At 33.6% G+C, this 24494-nt stretch overlaps 2 protein-coding genes across 2 annotated transcripts; one reads left to right on the forward strand and one right to left on the reverse strand.

Moving 5' to 3' along the window:
• Positions 1-872: 872 nt before the first annotated feature.
• On the forward strand, positions 873-9038 carry LOC114287782 (uncharacterized). The gene is made up of 5 exons (XM_028231230.2): positions 873-1228; positions 7450-7749; positions 7861-7941; positions 8035-8106; positions 8622-9038. Exons 1-5 carry the CDS (start codon positions 1178-1180, stop codon positions 8844-8846), a joined length of 729 nt encoding a protein of 242 aa, XP_028087031.2. The 5' UTR covers positions 873-1177; the 3' UTR covers positions 8847-9038.
• A 65-nt stretch (positions 9039-9103) lies between these two features.
• On the reverse strand, positions 9104-11278 carry LOC114287771 (GRIP/coiled-coil protein). The gene is made up of 6 exons (XM_028231223.2): positions 11029-11278; positions 10783-10923; positions 10572-10694; positions 10179-10406; positions 9920-10084; positions 9104-9564 (listed from the first exon to the last, which is right to left on the reverse strand). Exons 1-6 carry the CDS (start codon positions 11074-11076, stop codon positions 9238-9240), a joined length of 1032 nt encoding a protein of 343 aa, XP_028087024.2. The 5' UTR covers positions 11077-11278; the 3' UTR covers positions 9104-9237.
• Between the last annotated feature and the right edge of the window lie 13216 nt (positions 11279-24494).

Consider the following 24494-nt stretch of genomic DNA (forward strand, 5'->3'; position numbering starts at 1 on the left):
ATAGAAACCGTTAGTATAATTTACTTTTTTTTATTATATATATAATTTATATATCTTAACAATAGAATTTGAGTTGTGAGAATCTCTACATAAATTTTAGTCCCAAATTTTAAGACAAATACGAACTAAATTTAAATAATATTATCTAAATTTTAAATTTTAAAATTAGATTCTAATTGATGGTTCATCTAGGAATTAATTTTTTAAATTTTTATTAAAAGATGTATAAAAAAATTTAATTAATTTTTTGTATTAACTTTTGACTGAAAATATCACCATGGAATTATAAATCCTAAATTGTTTGGTTATAGTTTTCATAAATTATTTTTATATGAATTTTTATTTGTTTTTATTTATTTTGTTTTATAATTTAATTATTTTTTTACGTATTAGATACATCAAGATTAGTTACATCTAAAAATAACAAAAAAAAATTAACCAAAATATAAAAAAAAATACTAAAAAAATGAAAATTCAAATAAAAATGCACACATATTTTTGTTTATTTTTAGTATTTTTTTATAAATTTTTTAATCGATTTATTTTTATTTTTTAAATACGTCTTGATTATTTATATATAAAAAGTACACAAAATTAATTAAAACATTAAAAAATCACTAAAAATAAAAGAGAACTAATCTAAAAATAATTTTTAAACAATCAAACTAAAAATAAAAGAGAACTAATCTAAAAAATAATTTTTAAACAATCAAACAAAACAGATACTAAAAAAATAGTTAAAAAATTAAAAACTAATTATAAATTATCATATTATTCTGTCTATTTTTTAATATTTTTTATAAAAAATTTAAAAACTAATTAAAATAATAAATTACCAAACCAACCTAACTCAATTGGTTTATTACAAGGGTTGCTGATATTCATGAACATCGGGCCCACCACCCAAAAAAGAACAAAAGATTTTGGGGGGGAAAAGGCCAGCTCGATCAAGGGCCCAGGGTGGTCGTCCCTACGAAAATCAACAAATTATATGGTTACAATTTGCCGAGACCATACGGACACTCGCCTTACATAATAATCTCCCTCACTTCATCTCTGTCTCTGTCTCTGGCTCTGTCAAGTAGCAACATCTCCCTTTTTTCGCGTGCGACAGAGAGAGAGTGAGTGAGAGAGTGATCGACATAGTTTTATCTGTGAAGCTTGTTTGAGAGCAAAGATGGGTCAGAAATCCAAATCAACAAAGGTTCCCAAAGCGATGGCCACCATGGTAAACTCATTCATTTTATTTCTTATTTTTTATTTTTTATTTTTTTATTATATAAAAAAAAAAAAAAAACCCCTTTTGCACTTGTTATTTGTTCTTCGCTATTTTGCTTTACCCTTTTGCCTGTTTCGATGTTCTTCTTCTTCTTGACACTGTACATTCTTTGTATATGTATTCTGTTCTTTGTACCTCTATTGCTCTATTTGGTTCACAATATGGAATGCAATGGTTTTTCTCATGCTCTTCTATAATCGATCCTTAATAATGATTCATTTTTAATGTACTTTTATTATTATTATTTTTTATATTTATAAATGTTGTGGTAGTTCTGATTATTTTTTAAATCAATAAGTCTTATTTAGTAAAATTTAGAATACTATAAGTTTTTTTTTCAATTTTTAAAATTAAGCACATTGTCAATTTTGTATAGTAATATTTTAAATAATTATCTCGCAAACTGATGAAAAAAAAGGGCAAAAGACCAATAAATTCCAAATTTTAATTTGTTAAACTATTTGGTCTTGCCTTTTATTTTGTAGACTAATAAGTCCTATTTGAATGTTAAAAGTTCACTATAGGCCTTTTTTAGATTTTCCTCATTTCCGAACATCAGCAACATTAACTACACCAACAACATCAACTTCACCAACATCATAAAACATCATCAACATTTATCAAACATCAACTACATCATAAAACATCATCAACATCACCAACATCATAAAACATTAATAAACATCAACTATATCATCAACATCATAAAACATCATCAACATCATCAACATCATCAAATATCAACTACAACATCACCAACATTGTGAACATCATCAAACATCAACTACATCTTCAACCTCATCAAACATCATCGACGTCACGAACATCATCAAACATCAATGAAGAGGCTGTCAGGCATACTTGTGTTGTTGATCTCTGTAATTTGAAACCCTGGGATTTGCCTGGAAATCTTCAAAATATTTGGGTTTTCCGTTTTTTTGGATTCTTGATTTTCTTTGATCATAAACAAGTCCGAATTTTGTGTATGCATTTTGGGTATGTGTTTATGTGTATTGATTTACTTCAATTTTCTATGGTAATTACTCATACTTGTATTGGGGTTTCTTCTTTGATTATTGATATACAGTACTTGATCAGAGAGTCCCAATTTTGTGATATGTAAGCAACGTTACATGTTTTTATGATTATTGATGTTTATATAATATAACAAACAAAGATACCATACCAAATATAAAATATAACAAACAAAGATACTATACCAAATATAAAAAGGACTAAATGGTTTAAAAAAAACACTCAGGACTAGATAGAATAATATTTCTCAATATGGGATTTATGAGTAATTTTTCCCAAAAAAAACAGAGCATCAGATTAAACAATTTTGCCTAATATGTTTATTGATTTGATTCAATTATCCAATAAAATTAAGAATATTATTAATTTTTTTCAATTTTAAAACTGAGAACATTATCAATTTTTTTATTTTTAAATTTTTTTTTTTTCTCAGTTTTACACATCAATGTTCCATCATCATGCTCCTTTACCAATACAAAGGGTGTGTTTGGTTTGTGTTTATAGAGTAGTTTTTGAGATAAAAAGTATGAAAACTTGTTTGGTTTGCCTTTTTCAGAAATGGTTTTGAAAAATTGTTTTGGGGAGAAAGTTTTAAAAAAAGTGATTGATTTGATGTGTATGAGAAAGAGAGTGATTTTGAAAAGTAGGTAACCAAACAAAATTTTGCGATTTTTTTTAGAAAAATTTGTTTGGTCTGATTACTCTTGAAAATTTGTTTGTAGAGAATTTTTTCCAAAATTTTTTCTGAAAAACAAACCCTTTAATTTTCAGGTTTGCGCAAAAAAATAATTCAATTTTTTCAATTTATAAAATATATGTATTTTTTTTGCACATTTTTTTTTTTAGTTTTTTTAATTCGAAAGTTAATATTTTAAAGTTTTGAAAATCAAAGTAAATGTCAAATCATTATGTTCTTTTATAAATAGCTATAAATGATGAACAATCATTATTTGAATGACAATTCTTACTATTAAAAATTTAATAGAATTTGAAGATACAAAAAATTTTAGTTAAGATAATAGAGTATAAGCTCATAAATTAGGAGTTATATGTAAATGCCTTTATCTTTTTAGTCAAGTAAATATGGGAGGGAATCAATATTTTGATGGAGTGATTGGATCCTACTTCATTAGTGAGTGAACCAAACACTACTCATTTGTTATTTGTTTATATATGTGGGATTGGGGATAGGTGTTGGGTCAAAGATTGAAGAGAATTTTCGAGCGAGCATTTATTTATTTATTTATTTATTGTGAGTAAATTATGCTAGAAAGCCGATGAACTTGCCTTTTTTTTTTTTTGTTTCCCCTTTCTTTTTATTTCCTTTCTTTTTTTCCTTGCCAAGTTAAAAATTTGTCTAAATTAAATTTTGGTTCTATTAAATCATCACATTATTACACTTTCTTTTCTTTTTTCTTTTTTTTAACTCAGGATTGTACAAATTGTTGTAAACATGGTATGAATTTCTATGTTTCATCCCAACTGTGAACATTTTTTATTCTCTTTTTCCTGAAAGTAGGGGAACAAAAAAGACTGATTGCATTAACAATGTGTTTGAGCATCCAAGACAAACTTTGCTTCAAAAAAATATATTTTGTAAGAAGAAAAAACAACGAAACTATGGAGTTTGATAGCTGACACATCCTTGGCAATATCAACTCTTGTCATAATATCCCTAATTTGTAACACTTTTTTAGAGCATCTATATGGGTATAATTTAAGAGGTGGTCCAATAGTAGTGTTAGTAAAAATTATGTTGGGCTTAGATCGACAACAACTAAGCAATAGTTTTAAACTAACAATTTAAACAGAAAATCAGACGATTGTATAAAGGTTCTAAATGCCTTGAAAATACAAGGATTTCTCTGGAACAATTAATAATCAAAAGAGTGAAGTATCCAAATAAACAAAGACAACTCCAAACGAAATTATCTAAGTTTACAAGAATTACAAGTCACAAATTATAGAGAAAACTACTCCTAAATTAAGATAATCTACTCCTAAGAATTAAGATAGACTGCTCCTAAAAATAAAGAGAGAGAAAAAAATTATGATAAGCTTGATGATTTGTTGATGTTCTTTCTCTCTGCAAATTTTTAGCCTTTATAGTTCTTTCTTGCCACGTCCCCATGATCTTCTCAATCTACAACTGCTGCTGTGTAACTGCTTCTTGACTTCTAGGCTGTCAAACCTCTCCAATCCTTCATTTCTTCCTATCGAATTGCTTCCACTCTAAGTAGCCACACACCTCTCAGTCTTTTGGACCTTCCATCGACAGAAAAAGAAACTCCCACCTTGCACTTTCCTCTTTCTGCAAGTCACCCACTAAGCCCATGACTTGGCCAGTAACTGCTCCATCACCGGTATCGTTTAATGCACATTTATCAATCTCTCTCATATCGCTTACCCTCTTTCACAACTGTTAAACCCTCACTTGATTTTGCCACATGTCGTATCCCGACTGATCCGCCTGTCATAGGAAATTTACAAAAATGGGTGTAAACAATGCCCCCCTAACTCTTTAGGAATGAGAAGTCTTAAATGCTTGAAGAGTTGTATAAAAAAGTAAATTGGCAGCAACCCTTTCAACAAACAAACATCTAAAAAATATATTCTTAGGGCAGAAATCTGGTGATCAAACACCACATTATTAATAATCATATGCCACATAATTAGCAAAATCACAACTCAATCCAAGTGAGTTACATTCAACAGAGCATATTAGAAACATTTAAGGTAAAAGTAAATCTTACCTTAAATGATATAAAGGACAAAATCTGGACCAATCCATATTTACTAAAATCTATAGACTAGTTTTGGCCATAATCAATAGAAAAAACATGTACTTTTTTTTTCTTTTTTCTGTCGATTCATGCAAAGTATAAGCAATTGGCCATTAGTCCTTAAACTAGCCATCTGTCGATGCGTTGACATTAAACAATTGGCCACTAAATGGGCCTTCATGCAAAGTATAAACCATTGGTCATTGGCCATTATTGGTTGGCCTGGGTTGTTTTATATGGTCATTTTTTATTCCATCAAACTTACAAGAATAAGATATTATTTTTGTTAACCAATTTATCAAAATCAATGTTTGATGTGAACCACAAACCCATGGTGGTCGTTGGGTAACAGAAACCATAATATCAAATAGTTTTAGAAAATCAAAACTTTTGACAAAATTAACAATGTCAAAATTTTCAAATTCAACAAATGTGGATTGTTCATGATTTTCAGCCATGTTTGCCTTAAAATCATGCCCTCCAAGTAAATCTTCACTATTATTTTGTGATAGATTTTCATCATTTTTTGTCAAAAGGGGTTGTTTTTCTTTTTTGGCCATTAATGGCTTGTTACTCTTTGCCATGTTTGGCAAAAAACCATGCCCCCAAAGCGTATTTTCACCACCATTTCGTGATGAATTTTTAACATCTTTTGAGAGAAGGGGCTGTTTTTCTATTTTAGCCACTATTGGCCTGTGAAAATTCTCAAAAATCATGACTTGGTGAACTAACCCTTCCGGCCACCTACCTTCACTTTTCATGAATAATTGGCTCCTTAGGAACACGGGTATTAGCCTCCCAAGCCACATCATTTTCATGCCTTAATTTTTTTCTTGGCCACTAAGCCTTCCAAATTATGCTCCCAATATCGAATTTCTTCATCAATTAGGTAAATTTGGCTTTCGAGTTGATGAATTTTTTTATCAAAATAATTTAAATCTCTCTGCATCAAATAATATGGAGATAATGAAATTATCTGAAATCTTTGCTGATAAAAAGAATTAATTTCTCTTCTTATGGCCAAACTTTCACTCCCGCACCAATAAATTTCATCTTTACAATGCCGAATCATTCTTTCTATATCATTTATAATGCCATTATGTTGGCAATAGGTGTTAGAATCATTGCCATAATATTGGCAATCTTTAGACATGGAAGATGAGATATTCCATTGATAATTTATAGCCATGGGAATACTGCCATTCCATTGGCGGTTTGCATCCATGGGTGCAAAAGACATGGACATGCCACTTGAAGGCATGATTCCATAAGCATTAGTTTGCTTCTTCATCGCCATAACTCCAAATTAGATAGGTTTCACCGAGCGTGCCAAAAATTGTTAATAAAAATTATGTTAGGCTTAGATCGATAGCAACCAAGCAATAGTTTTAAACGAACAATTTAAACAGAAAATCAGACGATTTTATAAAGGTTCTAAATGCCTTGAAAGTACAAGTACTTCTCTGGAACAATTAACAATCGAAAGAGTGAAGTATCCAAATAAATAAAGACAACTCCAAACGAAATTATCTAAGTTTACAAGAATTACAAATTACAAATCACAAATTACAAAGAAAACTACTCCTAAATTAAGATAATCTACTCCTAAGAATTAAGGTAGACTACTCTTAAAGATAAAGAGAGAGAAAAAAAAAAAACCATGATGAGCTTGATGATTTGTTGATGTCCTTTCTCTCTGCAAACTTCTAGTCTTTATAGTTCTTCCTTGCCAACGTCCCCATGATCTCCTCAATTTGCAACTGTTGCTATGTAACTGTTGCAACTGTTTCCTGACTTCTAGGCTGTCAAACCTCTCCAATCCTTCATTTTTTCTTTTCAAATTGCTTCCCCTCTAAGTTGCCGCACACCTCTTAGTCTTTTGGATCTTTCATCGACAGCAAAAGAAACTCCCACCTTGCGCTTTCCGCTTTTTGCAAGTCACCCACTAAGCCAGCCAGTAACTGCTCCATCACTAGCACTGTTTAATGCACATTTATCAATCTCTTTCATATCACTTACCCTCTTTCACAACTGTTGAACCCTCACTTGATTTTGTCACATGTCGTATCCCAATTGATCCGCCTGTCGATACGAAATTTACAAAAATGGGTGTAAACTAGTAGTGACGGATTTTTATCCATAAAATTAGGTGTCAGTGGAAGTTTCTTAGTTTTTACTACGTTGTTGTTTCATTCAAACTTCGAGTTGATCTTTAATACCTGATGCCATGAGTTTCCATATTCTTCTCTAAAAAGCTTTCTGTATGAATCATATTGTGTCTCTTTTTCTTTTTTTTCTCTAAAAATATTTTCTTAATTTGGTGTTTCACTAACTACATTATGTTATTCCCAGCCTGAAAACTTGAATCCTTCCATGGAGATAGTTGCACCACTGCTAAAAATGCAAAGCTTATCCTCAAGGAAAAAGGCACGTGCTATCACCAGGCGATCTGAACGCCTTCGTAATTTAGCCCCACCTGCTCAAAACCAGGAAATAGAGTCTATGGTCGTGGAGGAGATAAATCTTTGTGAAAGTGAGAAAGAAGATGAGCCACATGTCGAGGAAAATCCTCCCAACTCGATGCCGGCTCAGCAGAGATTGGAAGAGAAAATTAATTACCTTGTTCAAGCCATAAAAGAACTGAAGTCCAAGGCATCTAATTAATTAGCACTAACATCATTAATTTTCCATCTTGGTTCCTTAGCTTCTAATTTATATTTATTTTATTTGTTATAATTTTATTTTTTGAAAATGCTTAAACAGGCTGCTGAGAGACACTTCCGAGGTGACAGCCCTGCCGTGGATCATAAATACAAAAGCCTATATTTTGATTTGCAGCAGAAGGTTATGTTATGTTTCTTTAGTGCCTTGCAAGCAATGCCTTGTTGTCCATTACAAATCCTGTAATCTTATTTCCTTGTTTCTGAGTTATTGCAGATTGAAGCCTTAACTAAAGAAAATCAAGAGCTTTCTAAGAAGTTGGATGTTGCACTTGGGAAAATTGAAGTGGTATTGTTCAATTTATTCACGTTAATCAGCTCTGTTGTTTTCCGGTCTATAGACAAAGAATAATTTCTCTCTCTCTCTCTCTGAGTTTATCTCTGTAACATGCACAAAGCATGTCTAGATGTTACACGAGAATACTTATCTTTATCAAGTTGAGAGCAGCATTTCATCAATGGGTTAAAATTCGGCTACAGTGGGTGTATGGATGTTTTCTTCATACAATCATGTGTCTTTTGTGGACATTGACTAGAGAACATTGGTCTCTTATGTACAACTGAATCACACTAATGTCGCATATGCTAAACACAAGTTGAATCCTTTGGCATTGCAATTTTTTAAATGTTTTTCTTTGTGAAGTTGAGAGCATTTTGCGTTATTTTTTTAAATGAATGGTGGTCTCTTATGTCTAACTAAATCATACACTGTCTTTCACATACACTGAATGCAAATTGAATCATTTTACAAACTAAATTTTGAAGGCTAGAGCTTGATCTGTATTTCCTTTTCCTTCACTGTAGTATGAGGAAACAAGGCGTGCTAGTTCAGATGTACTGGAAAAATTGAAGGATGTTATCTTGATCTCAAATCTGGCAAAAGCTACTGAAACTGCAATGAATCTATCATCTCAAGCAATACTTGCTGGATTTTCCTCTCCACGTGTAGCTGATGAACCAAACGCTGCTGTTGAACTTCAGGCTTCAGCTAAGAGAAAGAAACAGTCCAAAGGAAATGAAGATAACTGAAATTGTATGGCATATGATAATTGGTAAGAAATGTATGTATGCTAATCTATGTGTGCTTTGTTTCTTGTTAGCATACCTGTTGTGTCTAGTATGGGAATTGCCTATTAGCTTTTTGAAAACTTGCAGGTGAACTTTTCTGTATGAGTTTCGTTCAATATATTATGTTTACCCATAATACATTGCTGATCAAAATATGTTTACCCATATTGCATGTGAAGAAATTGTAGCAGATCTTGTTGCTAATAAAACAGCTAGTATTGAAATAATGATTTCTTTATTATGAAATAAAACAACTCAACCATGATGTTATATTCCTACAAGCAATGAACATCAAACTTTTACAATTGGAGCAAAAATTCAAGCCCAACTTAAACTGAAACAACAAAGAAGTTCAAGACTGTGCTTGATCGATCTTGTAATTTTGATGTTCTTCTTCTCCATCATAGTATTCATCAAGAGAAGTGCACAATCCAAAAACATCCATTTGTGGTGTCTTAGGAACTTCATTGCCATCTCCTTCTTCTGGTATTGGTGGTGGTGGGGAAGAGAAGTCCAAGCACAAGCCCCTTATGTACTCGTATGATGAAGAGAGATCTTGGGAAGTGAGTTGGTGGTACTCCACTAGCTGGTTTAGGCACTGGTTCTCCCTTGTTAAATTTGCATTCTCATTTGCTAATCTGGATTTCTCAGCAAGCAGTGCCTCCAATTGAAGCCTCACCTGCCAAAAATGAAATCACACAAAGCTCATAATTAAATGTTCTTACTATTGGGATATGTAGTTTTCTCTTACATGATATCAAAATACATGTAACTTCTTATATATGTTATATGCACTTCTCTACTTCCAAACTAGAGAGTTCTGATAAATTATTTTTCTACAACAGGCAATCTAAGTTATTTTCCAAACACAGGTCGATTCATGAAGTCATGTTTTGAAACAAAATTTCAGGTTTTGAAGTCGTGTTTAAAATACAAAGAAAATTTTGTTTTGAATAGACATGAATTTGACCCCAAAAAATTGTGATACTTTTTAAGACATAAAAAACTCTGGATAAATAGCGTCAAGTGATTACCAAATCATCTTCCTCGGGTCTAATCCCTTTGGCAAATCCATCGCGAAGCCTCCGATTCTCCTCCTCAAGAAGAGCACATCGTTCTTGCATAAAACAAAAGTCCGATTTGATCGACTTAAGTTCTCTTGCAAGCGAGGTTGCTTTTGTAGCCATCGAAATCGCAAGCTGCAAAAGATAAACAAATCAAAACCCAATTAACAAAACTAAACAAGTAACACAATTCTCATCATTTATGCCATAACAGAGAGATCAGACACACATTTTTGGCCTTCTTGAAATTCCCCTCTTCCTTTGGGCTTTTCTCACTCTCTTTTAAATCATCTCCTTGTTGAGCATCAAACTTTCTCTTCAATACTCTCTTGCCTTCTTCACTCTCTTCTTCTTCTTCTTTGGCCTCTTCAGCTTCTTCTTCTCTGTTTTTGGCCTTTTCCAGTGCACTGTGATATATATCAGTAATTGTGGGTGGTCTGGCCAGATCTCTTGCTCCCTGAAAAAAACAGAGGAATGCATAATTGAGTTCAAAGTCTTAGGATCAAAAGTTTCACCAGAAAAATTAGTCCTTCTACGCAATCTGAAACAAAAGCAAAACAAAACAAAAAAACTAAAAAACAAAATTTCTCAAATTCTAAGATTTAGAACTTTATTTGCTTACCTGAAGAGCATTGTCCAGATTTTTAGATAGCTGAGACAGAGAACATGCAACAGAGTCGAACCCTCTGAGCAAAAGCAGCGAGTCCTCCCTCATTCTCTTTGCGCGGTCTGGTTCTCCGGAATTCTACAAACAAGTTCCAACAGAACCTATTATTCCATTCTCAAATACGAAAAGAAAATCAAAATTCGAAGAGAAAGAAAGACAAATCTACCATTTGGGTGGAGAAAGAGGGATCAAAAGGCTTGCGATTCTCGAGAATGGTGTCGATTCGGCTGCGGAGAGCGCTCCAGAAGCGCTTATCCGATGAAGGGCTGAACATAGGACACGAACTCATGAGGCTCGTCGTTGATTCCTTTGGTCAAAACATGAAGTGAGTGAGTCAATAAAGATATAGGAAGACTTGAATTGAAATCTCTTAGTGATTCCATAATTAAGAGAACTGAGTTTTGACACAAACCTTATTGAGGATATTTTCAGGAGTAGATGATTCCACTGAAACTGCCATTAGAGAGCTTTATTAGTATTTTAGAAAGAGAAAAAGCTTATAGAGAGAGAGAGAGAGAGAGAAGAGGGAGCAACGGCTAGTTTTGTGGAGCTTTGGAGATTAGGGATTTAAATAGCTGTCTCCCAACGTTCCAATTTATCTTCGAGTGTGATTTCCTACTGCTTTGTTTATAAACGCTTAATAAATTACAAAGCCACCATTTAAGATGAATAATACTATATAAGCTAATTAGTATAGAGTAGTGTTAATACTAAATAAACTAATTAGTACATAGTAATGTTAGGATACTAAAATTTTTATCAAATAAATTATTAAATGTCTCATATGTGTATAAGGTCTGCTATTTTGTGGATCTCATTATTTAGTCATTTGTTTGGTAGAAAATTTGGAACCTATAATATTTTTCATTAGTATATTAACTAGTATATCAATTGATAATGTGACATAATTTAAAATATTTTTAGTATTTATAATTTGTATAATGAGTGGTGCTAATAATAATGTAACACTACCGTTTAAGATTTATTTAATGTATAAATTATTCCTATAATTTTAATTAATAATTTAAATAATTTTATTAAATAAAATAAAAAAAAAACATGACAACAAGTATTTATAATTTTTAAAACTACATAAAATTATATGTATTTATTAGCCTTTTATTAATAAAGTGGAAATGCTTTTCATCGCCGCGGATCTGAAGGAATCCAACGGCCTTTATTTCACAGATAACTTTGGTGTTAGATTCAGAGGCCCCACCCACCAACGGGATCAGACCCGTGAAGCGAAATACTGCTGATATAGTTTGGGCCAAGCCCATCGGTTTTCATATAACTTCATATGAACATGGCTCGGGCCAGGCCCAGTGGTTTTTAAGGACTAGGCTCCTCTCGACTGGAGGGCTGTTTAGATCCGTGAGGCCATTACAGATTTATTTTTTTATGATTCAAATATTTTATTTTGTAAAATCTTTTGTATATATATTATTCATAAAAAAAAATTAGATCGATCTAAGAATCGTAGCATACTCAATTTATTACATTATTTTTTAAAAAATAGATTGTTTATTTTAAAAAATATTGTCTATTTTTTTTAAAAAATACGATAAATTAAATATATTACGATTATCAAATAGATTTAATTTTTTATAAATAATACACGCGAAAGATTTTACATCATTAAAATATAACACATATTGGGCCTCGCAAAATCGGACTGGACAAAATCGGACAGGACCATCCAGTTGAGATGCTTGAGTGGAGGGGATCCCAATCCTAAAAATTAAAGGCATATATATATATATATATATATATATATATATATATGTGTGTTAAAGACAGGAATCACTTCCTCCAAAAAAATTGAAGTTTACAATTTAAAGAAAATGAAAAAAAATTCCCTTCCATAAATCTAAAATTTAAACACAAATTTGACAATTTATTCAACTTTTTAAATTACGAGCATACATTTTTAGCAAGTAATAATTTTCATTTCTTGTTTAAATCACAAATTAATGTGTCATTTACTATTAAAAAATATATCTAAAAGTATATAATCGGTTAGTAGTCACAAACATATATAGACTGGCGGTATACCGTGCCATGGCATAAAATATATATTTATTAAGAATAAATATTTTCTAGGAATGCCTTTTGGAAGCTGAAATATAGTTATAAATTAAAAAATGCTAGAAAATCATATCTATGTGAATATTGGGTACAAAATTTGATAATTTTTTTGAGATATCTATTATTACTCTTTTAAATTTTAAACTTCAAAATTACTTATCCTAAGGTGGTGTTTGATAATCTAATTTAACACTTAAAATTGAATATATTAAGTAATAATCAATTAAGTTTATTTGATAACTACAATTGATATCTCTTAAAAACTTTAGTGCCTCTTAAATGTAACTTAAAAGTTAATAAAATTTTAGGTAACATGAAACTTACTTAATTATAATTGAATTTATAAATAATAAACATAAAATATCAACATACTCAAATAAAAAAAAAAATGTATATATTGACATATACTATTATAAACTCATTATCACTGCCATTACTACTATCACCAACTTCATTACCAATGTTATTGTTGTTAGAAATGGTTATAAAATTCTGGATAAAACCAGAATTTTTTCTTAAATTTGGTCTATTTTTTAGGTGAGTCCCGTGCGTCGATTTTCACGGATCAAAGTGGTAACGATTTCTATGCCGCGTTGTGATTCACGTGGTATATTTGGTTGCTCAAAACCATTACCGAGTGAATGGGAAATTGAAACCAAAGTGTGCTCCATGAAAATGGAGTTTTGGTGGAAATTCCTTAAAGTTGTAAAATGGCTTGTCCCACATTGATTTTGTGGGAGGTTTTGAATGGGTTTATAAGGCTTGGGTTTGGTACTTGGGTTGTGCCCCAAGGGGTACCCAAGTGTTTTAGAGGGAGAGGTTATAGGCAAAATGGGCTAGACCCATTGGACCCAAAAATCACCACACGCGCGCACCGCCGTTCGTCCGATCGGGCAAACTGGGCTGGGCCTAGGTGTGAGGTTGGGTTGGGCTTGTTTGGCCCAATACTAATCTTTTTGGGCCAAAAATATTTGAATTTAATTTTATTTTTTGGTAAAATAAAACTGGTTTGGTATTACTGTACATCCAAACAGGGCCCTTCCCGAATAAACAAAACCAACAGGTTTCATACATGTTCAATTCAAAACTAATAGCCACCTTTACATCTATAAATAGACTAGCCTCCCATTTGGATTTTACTCCAATTTTCGTACTCCATCCTCTGATAAAAATCTCTGCATTTTCCTGCATTTATTTTCTAAAAAAAAGAGTGTAAACACTTAGTGTGTTCGTAAGGCAAACAATTTGTAGTGCTGCTATTATTTGTAGTAGATCATTTCATCCTGAGAGATAGGCGTCCAATTTCTGAAAGCACCGTGGAGAGGACGAATCTGTCTTAAGGGCACAGTGTCAAACACTGGACTTGATCAGATTATAATTCGAAGAAATTAAATCAAGTAAGTTATTTAATTTATTTTCAGTGTTTTATTATTTATTTAAATCAGATTTTAATTTTGTTTTTATAACAAAATAAAATCTGTTTTTATTTATTTTTATTTTTATTTCGAGTTTGATTTTTATAATCAAACAAATTCTCTCATTTCCTTTATTTCTTTATATTCTGGTTGTTGTTTAGTACACAACAGAATTTAATTAATTTAAATACAGTGAAGATTGTCCTACAATCTTAAGACATAATTCTTTTTGGAATCTTCATTGTATTTAATTTTCTGTGATTTCATAAGATATATTTTGGTTGGAAAAACAAATAGTGTTTATGCTATTTGACAGATAGTAGTAATATACTGTCTCTTTTCTTTGACAACTAGTAGTAATATACTGGTGTCATTAACAATTACAGAATATTAATTTGTGTTACAGAAAATTATTGTGATAGTTTATTTTTCTAAGTTTTAGTAACAAGGAAAATAAAATTATTTTGTGTTATAAATTTATTTTCTGGTTTTAGTAACTAGAAAATTAATTTGTGTTTTAATTTTTTCTGATTTTTGTAATCAGAGATTATGGCTACTGCAACTGAAACTGCATCTGGTAGTGGTACTCCTATTGTTACACCAACACCAATCCAGAACCATGTTCATGTACCAATCAATCATGGAGAAAAACCGGAAAAATTTAACGGTACTGAGTTTAAGAGATGGCAGCAGAAGATGCTGCTCTATCTTACAACTCTTAATTTGGCCCGGTTTCTCCATGAAGAGGCTCCAGTACTTAAAAAGGGTGAAAGTGATCGGCAAGTTGTTGCCACTGTAGATGCTTGGAAACATTCAGATTTCCTATGCAGAAACTACATCCTCAATGGCCTTGACAACATGCTGTATAATGTATACAGTCCTTTGAAATTAGCAAAAGAATTGTGGGATTCTTTGGAGAAGAAATACAAGACAGATGATGCCAGCACGAAATGTCGTCTGTAAATTTCTAGACTTTGTTATGGTAAACTCCCAAACGGTAATTTCTCAAGTTCAAAGTTTTTAAATAATTTTACATGATATTCATTCAGAATGTATGTCTCTTAGCGAGTCATTCCAAGTTACTGCTTTAGTGGAAAAGTTACCACCGGCTTGGAAAGATTTCAAAAATTATTTAAAACATAAACGCAAAGAGATGACCATGGATGAGTTGATTGTAAGATTAAGAATTGAGGAAGATAACCGAAAGGCTGAAAAGAGGAATGGGAAAAATCCCATTGAGTCCAAGGCTAATGTGGTTGAACAAGTTCATAAACCATATAACAAAAAGAGGAAATTTACTGGAGATGGTCCTAAACAAGGCGACAACAATGGCAACAAGAAGTTCAAAGGAAAATGCTATAACTGTGGCAAGACTGGACATCGAGCTTCTGACTGCCGCCGCCCTAAGAAGGATCGTGGAAGTACAAGCAAGAAGACCACCAATCAAGCCAATGTAACAGGATTGGATTACATCTCTGACGGAGTGAATGACATCAACCTCTCTGCTGTGGTGTCTGAGGCTAATTTGGTTGGAAATCCCAAAAAGTGGTGGGTTGACACTGGAGCAACTCGTCACATTTGTGCGGACAAGAAGATGTTCACTACCTACAATGAGGCTGCAAATGGTGAACAACTTTTTATGGGAAATTCTTCTACTTCTACTGTGGCTGGACAAGGGAAAGTGATCTTGAAGATGACATCAGGGAAAGAACTGACCCTCAACAACGTACTGCATGTACCTGACATCGGGAAAAATTTAGTTTCGGAGTCTTTGTTAAGTAAAAATGGTTTTAGGCTTGTTTTTTAGTCTAATAAATTTGTATTAACAAAGAGTGGTATGTATGTTGGTAAGGGATACATGAGTGATGGTCTTTTTAAGTTGAATGTAATGACAGTTGTACCGAAAGTTGCTATGAATAAGAATAACACAACTTTTGTTTATATTCTTGAGTCAAATTTATGGCATGGTAGATTAGGACATGTGAATTTTGATACTTTGCGTAGATTAATTGGTTTAGATTATATATCAAAGTTTGAAATTAATCCTAATCATAAATGTGAAATTTGTGTAGAAGCGAAACTAACTAAGGCTCCATTTAAATCGGTTGAAAGAAAAACCGAACCTCTAGAATTAATTCATACTGATGTATGTAATCTAAAATTTATTCAATCTAGAGGAGGCAAAAAGTATTTCATAACATTTATTGATGATTGCACTAGATATTGTTATGTTTATTTACTTAGAAGTAAAGATGAAGCCTTAGAAATGTTTAAACTCTACAAAACAGAAGTTGAAAATCAACTTGGTAAAACCATTAAAATGGTTAGAAGTGATAGGGGTGGTGAATATGATGCACCATTAAATGAATTTTGTGCACAACATGGCATTATTCACCAAATTACAGCACCTTATTCTCCACAGCAAAATGAAATTGCTGAAAGGAAGAATAGAACCCTAAAAGAAATGATGAATGCCATGTTACTAAGTTCAGGCTTACCACAGAACTTGTGGGGGGAAGCAATATTGTCTGCTAATTATGTTCTTAATAGAATACCTCACAAGAAAACCAAAAGCATTCCTTATGAATTGTGGAAAGGTCGACCACCTTCCTACAAATACTTAAAAGTGTGGGGGTGTTTGGCAAAAGTTGAAGTTCATGTTCCTAAAAAGACTAAGATTGGACCAAAAACAGTAGACTGTATGTTTATTGGTTATGCTCAGAATAGTAGTGCATATCGGTTTCTGACTTATAAATCAGAAATACCTGATATAAATGTGAACACTATTATAAAGTCAAGCAATGCTGTGTTTTTTGAACATGTCTTTCCTTACAAGAAAGGACAGGAATTAAGTTCACAGAAAAGAACTTATGATTGTACACAAAGTCAAGAGACTAATGACAATCAAACACAAGAGACTAGTAATAGTCTTGACCAACAGGATTTAACTGGTGATGAACCAAGACGAAGTAAGAGAGCGAAAACATCAAAATCCTTTGGTCCAGATTTTCTGACATACCTGTTAGAAAATGAACCTCAAAGCTTTAAGGCAGCAATGACAGGTCCTGAAGCACCTTTGTAGAAAGAGGCTGTTAATAATGAAATTGAATCCATTATGCAAAATCATACTTGGGAATTGGTAGATCTTCCACCAGGTTCTAAACCTCTTGGATATAAATGGATATTCAAGAGAAAAATGAAAGCAGATGGTTCAATTGACAAGTATAAAGCAAGACTTGTAGTTAAAGGTTACAGACAAAAGAAAGGTCTGGACTATTTTGACACATATTCCCCTGTGACAAGAATAACATCCATTCGCATGCTTATTTCTATAGCAGCGTTGTTTAATTTAGAAATACATCAAATGGATGTTAAGACAGCTTTCTTAAACGGTGATCTAAATGAAAAGATCTATATGGAGCAACCCGAAGGGTTTGTAGTATCAGGGCAAGAAAAGAAAGTTTGTCGACTTGTAAAATCCCTTTATGGATTAAAACAAGCACCTAAGCAATGGCATGAAAAAATTGATCATGCAATGCTTACTAATGGGTTTAAGATAAATGAATGTGACAAATGCGTTTATGTTAAAAACACTAACCAAGGATATGTCATAGTTTGTCTTTATGTGGATGACATGCTTATCATTGGAAGCAGTCAAAACACGATCAAATCAACTAAGCAAATGCTTAACAAAAAATTTGATATGAAAGATATGGGGGTCGCAGATGTTATATTAGGAATGAAAATTACTAAAACATCTAACGGATATGCATTATCTCAATCACATTATATTGAGAAAATTCTTGGTAAATTTATCAAGGATGATATGAATTTAGCTAGAACACCTGTAGACGTCAACCTTTATTTATCGAAAAATAAAGGTGATGCAGTGTCTCAGTTAAAATACTCCCAAATCATTGGAAGCCTAATGTACCTAATGAAATGTACTCGTCCTGATATAGCTTATGCTATCAGTAAATTGAGTAGGTACGCTAGTAACCCCGGAGAAGACCATTGGAAAGCGATCATTCGGGTTCTTAGATATCTGAGATTCACCTGTGATCTTGGTTTGAACTTTACTCGATATCCGACAGTACTTGAAGGTTATTGTAATGCAAATTGGATATCGGATACTAAAGATTCAAAATCCACAAGTGGATATGTCTTTACTCTAGGAGGCGCTGCTGTTTCTTGGAAATCCACAAAACAAACTTGCATCGCACGATCCACAATGGAATCTGAGTTCATTACTTTGGACAAAGCAGGAGAAGAAGCAGAATGGCTTCGTCACTTCTTAGAAGACATTCCAATGTGGCCAAAACCTGTGCCAGCTATTTGCATTCATTGTGATAGTCAATCTGCAATAGGCAGGGCACAGAATCATATGTATAACGGTAAGTCATGACATATTCGTCGTCGACATAATACCGTAAGGCAATTGTTGTCAAACGGAATAATCTCAATAGATTATATAAAATCTAAAGAGAATATTGCGGATCCGTTAACAAAAGGTTTGACAAAAGAGCTAGTGTATAGTTCATCGAAGATGATGGGATTAAAGCCTATTACATAAGAGTCGTCATAATGGTAACCCTACTTATATGACTGGAGATCCCAAGAACTAAGTTATGTATGGCTCGCCAGAAATCACCAAAGGATTAAGTTCCTACCCATTCCTATGGTGAGAGTGATATCTGCAACATATGTTGTATGTAGGGGTATAAGAATAAGCTTTGCTTTTAATGATTACTTATATCTTGATTGAGGCATAAATCACGACGAGTATAAGGAGATACTTACAATAAGAATTACCTATATGAGTGTTGAACTGGGGCCGGTTCTATGAGAATAAAGAGGCTAAATTCTCTAGAAACACTTATGAAAACCAGGCGCGTTCAAGGCCAAAATGAACACAACAGTGAGAACCACGATGTGTTAGAAGATATTTTGTGTGAAATCTATTGTCTTGACTTACATAAACGGCTGAACAATTCAAGGCATCGCGTCCATTGGTTAGCCAGTAAGTCCGATAGGTTATCATTAGGGAAGGTTCAAGGCCGAAAACTACCTATCCTGATGCAAGATATTTTCGACTTATACTCTTTCGATAAATCTGTATATTGTTGCATTTCCGTTGTCATCAAATTCCATTCATGTGGGGGATTGTTAGAAATGGTTATCAAATTCTGGATAAAACCAGAATTTTTTCTTAAGTTTGGTCTATTTTTTAGGTGGGCCCCGTGCGTCGATTTTCACGGGTCAAAGTGGTAACGCGTTCTATGCCACGTTGTGATTCACGTGGTATATTTGGTTGCTCAAAACCATTACCGAGTGAATGGGAAATTGAAGCCAAAGTGTGCTCCATGGAAATGGAGTTTTGGTGGAAATTCCTTAAAGTTGTAAAATGGCTTGTCCCACATTGATTTTGTGGGAGGTTTTGAATGGGTTTATAAGGCTTGGGTTTGGTACTTGGGGTGTGCCCCAAGGGTACCCAAGTGTTTTAGAGGGAGAAGTTATGGGTAAAATATGCTAGACCCATTGGACCCAAAAATCACCACACACGCGCGCGTCGCCGCCGCCGTCCGTCCGGTCGGGCGGGCTGGGCCTGGGCCTGGGCGCGAGTGCATGGTGTGAGGTTGGGTTGGGCTTGTTCGGCCCAATACTAATCTTTTTGGGCCAAAAATATTTGAATTTTATTTTATTTTTTGGTAAAATAAAATCCATAATTCAAAATTAAACTGGTTTGGTTTTACTGTACATCCAAACAGGGCCGTTCCCGAAATAAACCAGTCTGGTATTATTGCACACCCAAACTGGGCCCTTCCCGTTTTGTTATCTGTTTGAAATATAACCCAACAAATTCAAATCTGTTTGAATTCAAAACCAACAGGTTTCATACCTGTTCATTTCAAAACCAATAGTCACATTTACATCTATAAATAGACTAGCTTCCCATTTGGATTTTACTTCAATTTTCGTACTCCATCCTCTGATAAAAATCTCTGCATTTTGCTGCATTTATTTTCTGAAAGAAAGAGTGTAAACACTTAGTGTGTTCGTAAGGCAAACAATTTGTAGTGCTGCTATTGTTTGTAGTAGATCATTTCATCCTCGGAGATAGGCGTCCAATTTCTGAAAGCACCGTGGAGAGGACGAATCTGTCTTAAGGACACAGTGTCAAACGCTGGACTTGATCAGATTATAATTCGAAGAAATTAAATCAAGTAAGTTATTTAATTTATTTTCAGTGTTTTATTATTTATTTAAATCAGATTTTAATTTTGTTTTTATAACAAAATAAAATCTGTTTTTATTTATTTTTATTTTTATTTTGAGTTTGATTTTTGTAATCAAACAAATTCTCTCATTTCCTTTATTTCTTTATATTCTGGTTGTTATTTAGTACATAACAGAATTTAATTAATTTAAATACAGTGAAGATTGTCCGTTCCCATAAGTACCACAATCATTTCACTACCACTACTATATCATCACTATAGTTGTCATTACTACAACCATTACAACAACCATTACAACTTTTCACTAGCACAACTATTGTTGCTGTTGTCACAACCACCACCATCATTCCACCATCATCGCTATCTTTTTTTTTTTTTTAATTTTATATTTGTACAATATTATGCTTCTACCATCACCACAATCATCATCCATTAATCTCTACCATTGTTAACATTGGCGGCATATCTAAAGCTGTTGTTGCCTCCTCCATCACTATTAACTACAATCACAAAATAAAAATTGTAAAATATACAATTTAAATTAAAAAAATTTAAATTTAATCTTATACACGACAAATAATTTGTTTTAGTTCAGCACTTAATTTCTTATTGAACAACTTTTCAATTTAAAAAACTCATCATTAAATTTTCAGTACATAATTTTTCAATTTTCAATTTTTAATTTTATCAAATACCAGCTAAGTCATAATAAATTTATTAAAAATTTTAAGAGGGGAATAAATTTATAGTTTTTTTTTTTAGATTGGAAAGTTATTGTTCAAAAATGGTTAATTATTATACATATTTTTAAATTGCATATAATAATCAATTACAATTAGTCAATACTCATCATTAAAAACTCTCATCTAGATTTGATATTTTATTGGATCAAACTGTTTGAACTAGACAAACAACACATACTCCCGGTGTATGGAGATATCAATACGTATGTTATTAATATTATTTTAATTTTTACCTTATAATTTTTTTTTTTTCCATTTTGAAAAGTACTGCAATTTAATAAATTTTTTAAAATGTTATTATGTTGATAAAAGAATCAAAAAAATAAATGCAAAATGTATATAAAAAATATTGTATGATAAATTTTTGAAAACTAACATGGGTATATGTATTGCATGATGTATTGACGTAATGTTTGTCATTATAGTAAACAAATAAAATTTGTTGAAATTTATTTTATATATCAATGTCATAAAAGGAGAATAATTATTGAATTTGAAAGGTAGTAATTAAGGAATTTGATATATATTACTATAATAATGAAAGATTCAATAACTATAATTAAAATGAAAGGGCTAATGATTTCATGACACATGTAATTTTATATTTGTTTAATTAAAAAATCTAAAAAATTAGGTTTAGAATTTTGAGTTCATAGACCTAAGAACATTACTTTTATTATATAATATATATTTTGCCTAATATGGCGCCAACTATAAGATATTAGAGATTATTTAGAATGATTTAAATAAGTGTATTTTTTATTTTTTACAAAAATATATATAAAAAAATTGAAAGGTGATATAATTCAAAAAGGATAAAAAGATAAAAAGTGCATTTATATAGTCTATTTCTTACATTACTCTATTATTGTCAAATCCGTATCATTGTGTCAACTTTAATTTTAACCAATTATAATTACTTGTATAAAAAATAGTAAGATTTAAAATTTCACTATGAGATACACTTTCTCAAAACGAAGAAATAAGCGAAATATCGAGTCCATGTTTTTTTTTTTTTTTTTTTTCATTGAGTTGAGTGGATCATAATTATTAGAAAAATGTTTGAGGGCTCGAAATATGAGGCTCGAATCCGGCTCGAAGTCCAAAACGACGTCGTTTTGGGCTTCAAAATTTTTTTTTTTTTTTTTTTCTTCTTTTCTTCTTTTCTTCTTTTCTTCTTTTCTTCTTCTTCTTCGTTTCTTTGAACACTGGAGAAGCAGAGGCGAGAGAGAAACAGAGGGGAGAGGCGGGAGCTCGTCGTCGCAGGTCGTCACTCGTCGGCCGATCGTCGCAGGTCGTCGCTCGTCGGCCGATTGTCGCCTCTGCCTCTGCCCACCTCCGCCTCCGCCCGCCTCCGCCTCCGCCTCCGCCTCCGCCTCCCTCCGCCTCCGCCACCAGCCCCATTTTTAGAGCCCCCTCCAGTTCTGCTTCTCCTCTTCTTCTTCTTCTTCTTCTTCTTCCTCTTTCTTCTCAAATTCGAGCCAAATTTGGCTCGAAATCTTTCGGGCTCTGTAACAGAGCTCTAATTATTAAGATCAAATTTAAGTCAATGTTATGAGCGACCAAATAGTTTTCAATGGGCAGTTTACAAGAGTTTGGCGGATGACATGGACATGCCAGCATATCAATTATTTTTTCCCTTCCTAATAAAAGACAAATATATCTATATATATATATATATAGACACATTAGTTAACTCTAGCATTTTGTTTTTAAAAGGGAGCTTTTTTGATAAATTCATTTTCTAAGAATTTTATTCCATCCAACCCATATTCTTTTTGACTATTCCATTAGGTCCAATTTGAGATAAGAAGACCAAAATACCCTTTTCATCTACTTATGTTCCATTTAGTTCACATTATTTTCTTATGTTTCAATAAGTCTTATGGGTGACATAATTACCAAAATACCCTTAATGTGAATGTTCACACTGTCAATGTAAATGTTCATATCGTCAATGTGTAAGGGTCCGGCCCATGTCGATCCTCGTGGGTGCCCGGAAAAATTCGAGTCGGGCCGGGCCGGCCCATAGGCCAAAAAAATAGGCCTGGCCCTGCCCGGCCCGTTGATAATATGAATATTCACATTGACAAGTTAACATTCACATTGATAGGAGTGTAAAATTGGCATGTGGCCCGTGGCCGGCCCGAAACCAGCCCGCTGCCTGGGGCGGGCCCGGGTAGGCCCGTTCACAATGTGAATATTCACATTGACATATTAACATTCCCATTAACATTGACAATAGTGCAAAATTGGCCCGTGACCCGTGGGCAGCCCGAAGCCCGGGCCCTGGTCGGGCCCGGCCCGGCCCGGCCCGTTGATAATGTGAATATTTACATTAACATGTTAACATTCACATTGATAGGAGTGTAAAATTAGCCCGCGCCCTGCGGCCAGCCCGAAAGCCGCCCGCGACTCGTAAGCTGCCCTGGGCGGGCCCGGCCCGACCCGTTGATAATGTAAATATTCACATTGACATGTTAACATTCACATTGAAAAGAGTATAAAATTAGCCCGCGCCTCGTGGCTGCCCGAAACTAGCCCACGGCCCGTGGGCGGCCCGGGGCAGGTCCAGCCCGGCCTGTTAACAATGTGAATATTCACATTGACATGTTAACATTCACATTGATAAGAATGTAAAATTGACTCGCGTCCCATGGGCGGCCCGAGGCGAGCCCGGTCCGGCCCGTTGACAATGTGAATATTCACATTGACATATTAAAATTCACATTGATAGAAGTGTAAAATTGGCCGGTGGCCCGTGGGCGGCCCGAAGCCCGCCCACTGCCCAGGGCGGGCCCAGCCCAGCTCATTGACAATGTGAATATTCATATTGACATATTAACATTAACATTGATAAGAGTGTAAAATTGGCCCGTGACCTGTGGGCAGCCTGAAATTCGGCCCCGGGCCGGGACGGGCCCGACCCGTTGACAACGTGAATATTTACATTGACATGGTAACATTCACATTGACAAGAGTGTAACATTAGCCCGTGCCCCGTAGTTGTCTGAAACATGCCCACGGCCCGTGGGCAGTCCGAGGCGGGCCCGGCCCGGCCTGTTGACAATGTCAATATTCACATTGATATGTTAACATTCACATTGATAAGAGTGTAAAATTGACTCGCGTCCCATGGGCGGCCCGAAGCTCGTGGACGGCCTGGGTTTGGGTCCAGGCCTAACCCGGGCCGCGGGCGAGCTTCGGGCAACGGACAAATTTTACACTCCTATCAATGTTAATGTTGACATGTCAATGTGAATATTCACATTGTCACGGGTCGGGTCAAGCCCGCCTCTGGCTGCGGTTGAGCTTCGGGCCGCCCACGGGCTGCGGGCCAATTTTACACTCCTATCAATGTGAATGTTAACATGTCAATGTAAATATTCACAT

The sequence above is a fragment of the Camellia sinensis genome, chromosome 14, assembly GCF_055761805.1.
Source record: "Camellia sinensis isolate YWXY chromosome 14, ASM5576180v1, whole genome shotgun sequence".
In the NCBI taxonomy this organism is placed as follows: Eukaryota; Viridiplantae; Streptophyta; class Magnoliopsida; order Ericales; family Theaceae; genus Camellia; species Camellia sinensis.

What these genes read in the sequence shown, in the direction of transcription:
- LOC114287782 (XM_028231230.2), top strand. Translation starts at nt 1,178, where the DNA reads ATGGGTCAGAAATCCAAATCAACAAAGGTTCCCAAAGCGATGGCCACC. An exon ending in CCAAAGCGATGGCCACCATG is followed by an intron (nt 1,229 to 7,449) that starts GTAAACTCATTC and finishes TGTTATTCCCAG; the next exon opens with CCTGAAAACTTGAATCCTTC. An exon ending in CACTTGGGAAAATTGAAGTG is followed by an intron (nt 8,107 to 8,621) that starts GTATTGTTCAAT and finishes CCTTCACTGTAG; the next exon opens with TATGAGGAAACAAGGCGTGC.
- LOC114287771 (XM_028231223.2), bottom strand. Translation starts at nt 11,076, where the DNA reads ATGGCAGTTTCAGTGGAATCATCTACTCCTGAAAATATCCTCAATAAG. An exon ending in CCTCTTTCTCCACCCAAATG is followed by an intron (nt 10,695 to 10,782) that starts GTAGATTTGTCT and finishes ACTTGTTTGTAG; the next exon opens with AATTCCGGAGAACCAGACCG. An exon ending in GACCCGAGGAAGATGATTTG is followed by an intron (nt 9,565 to 9,919) that starts GTAATCACTTGA and finishes CATTTTTGGCAG; the next exon opens with GTGAGGCTTCAATTGGAGGC.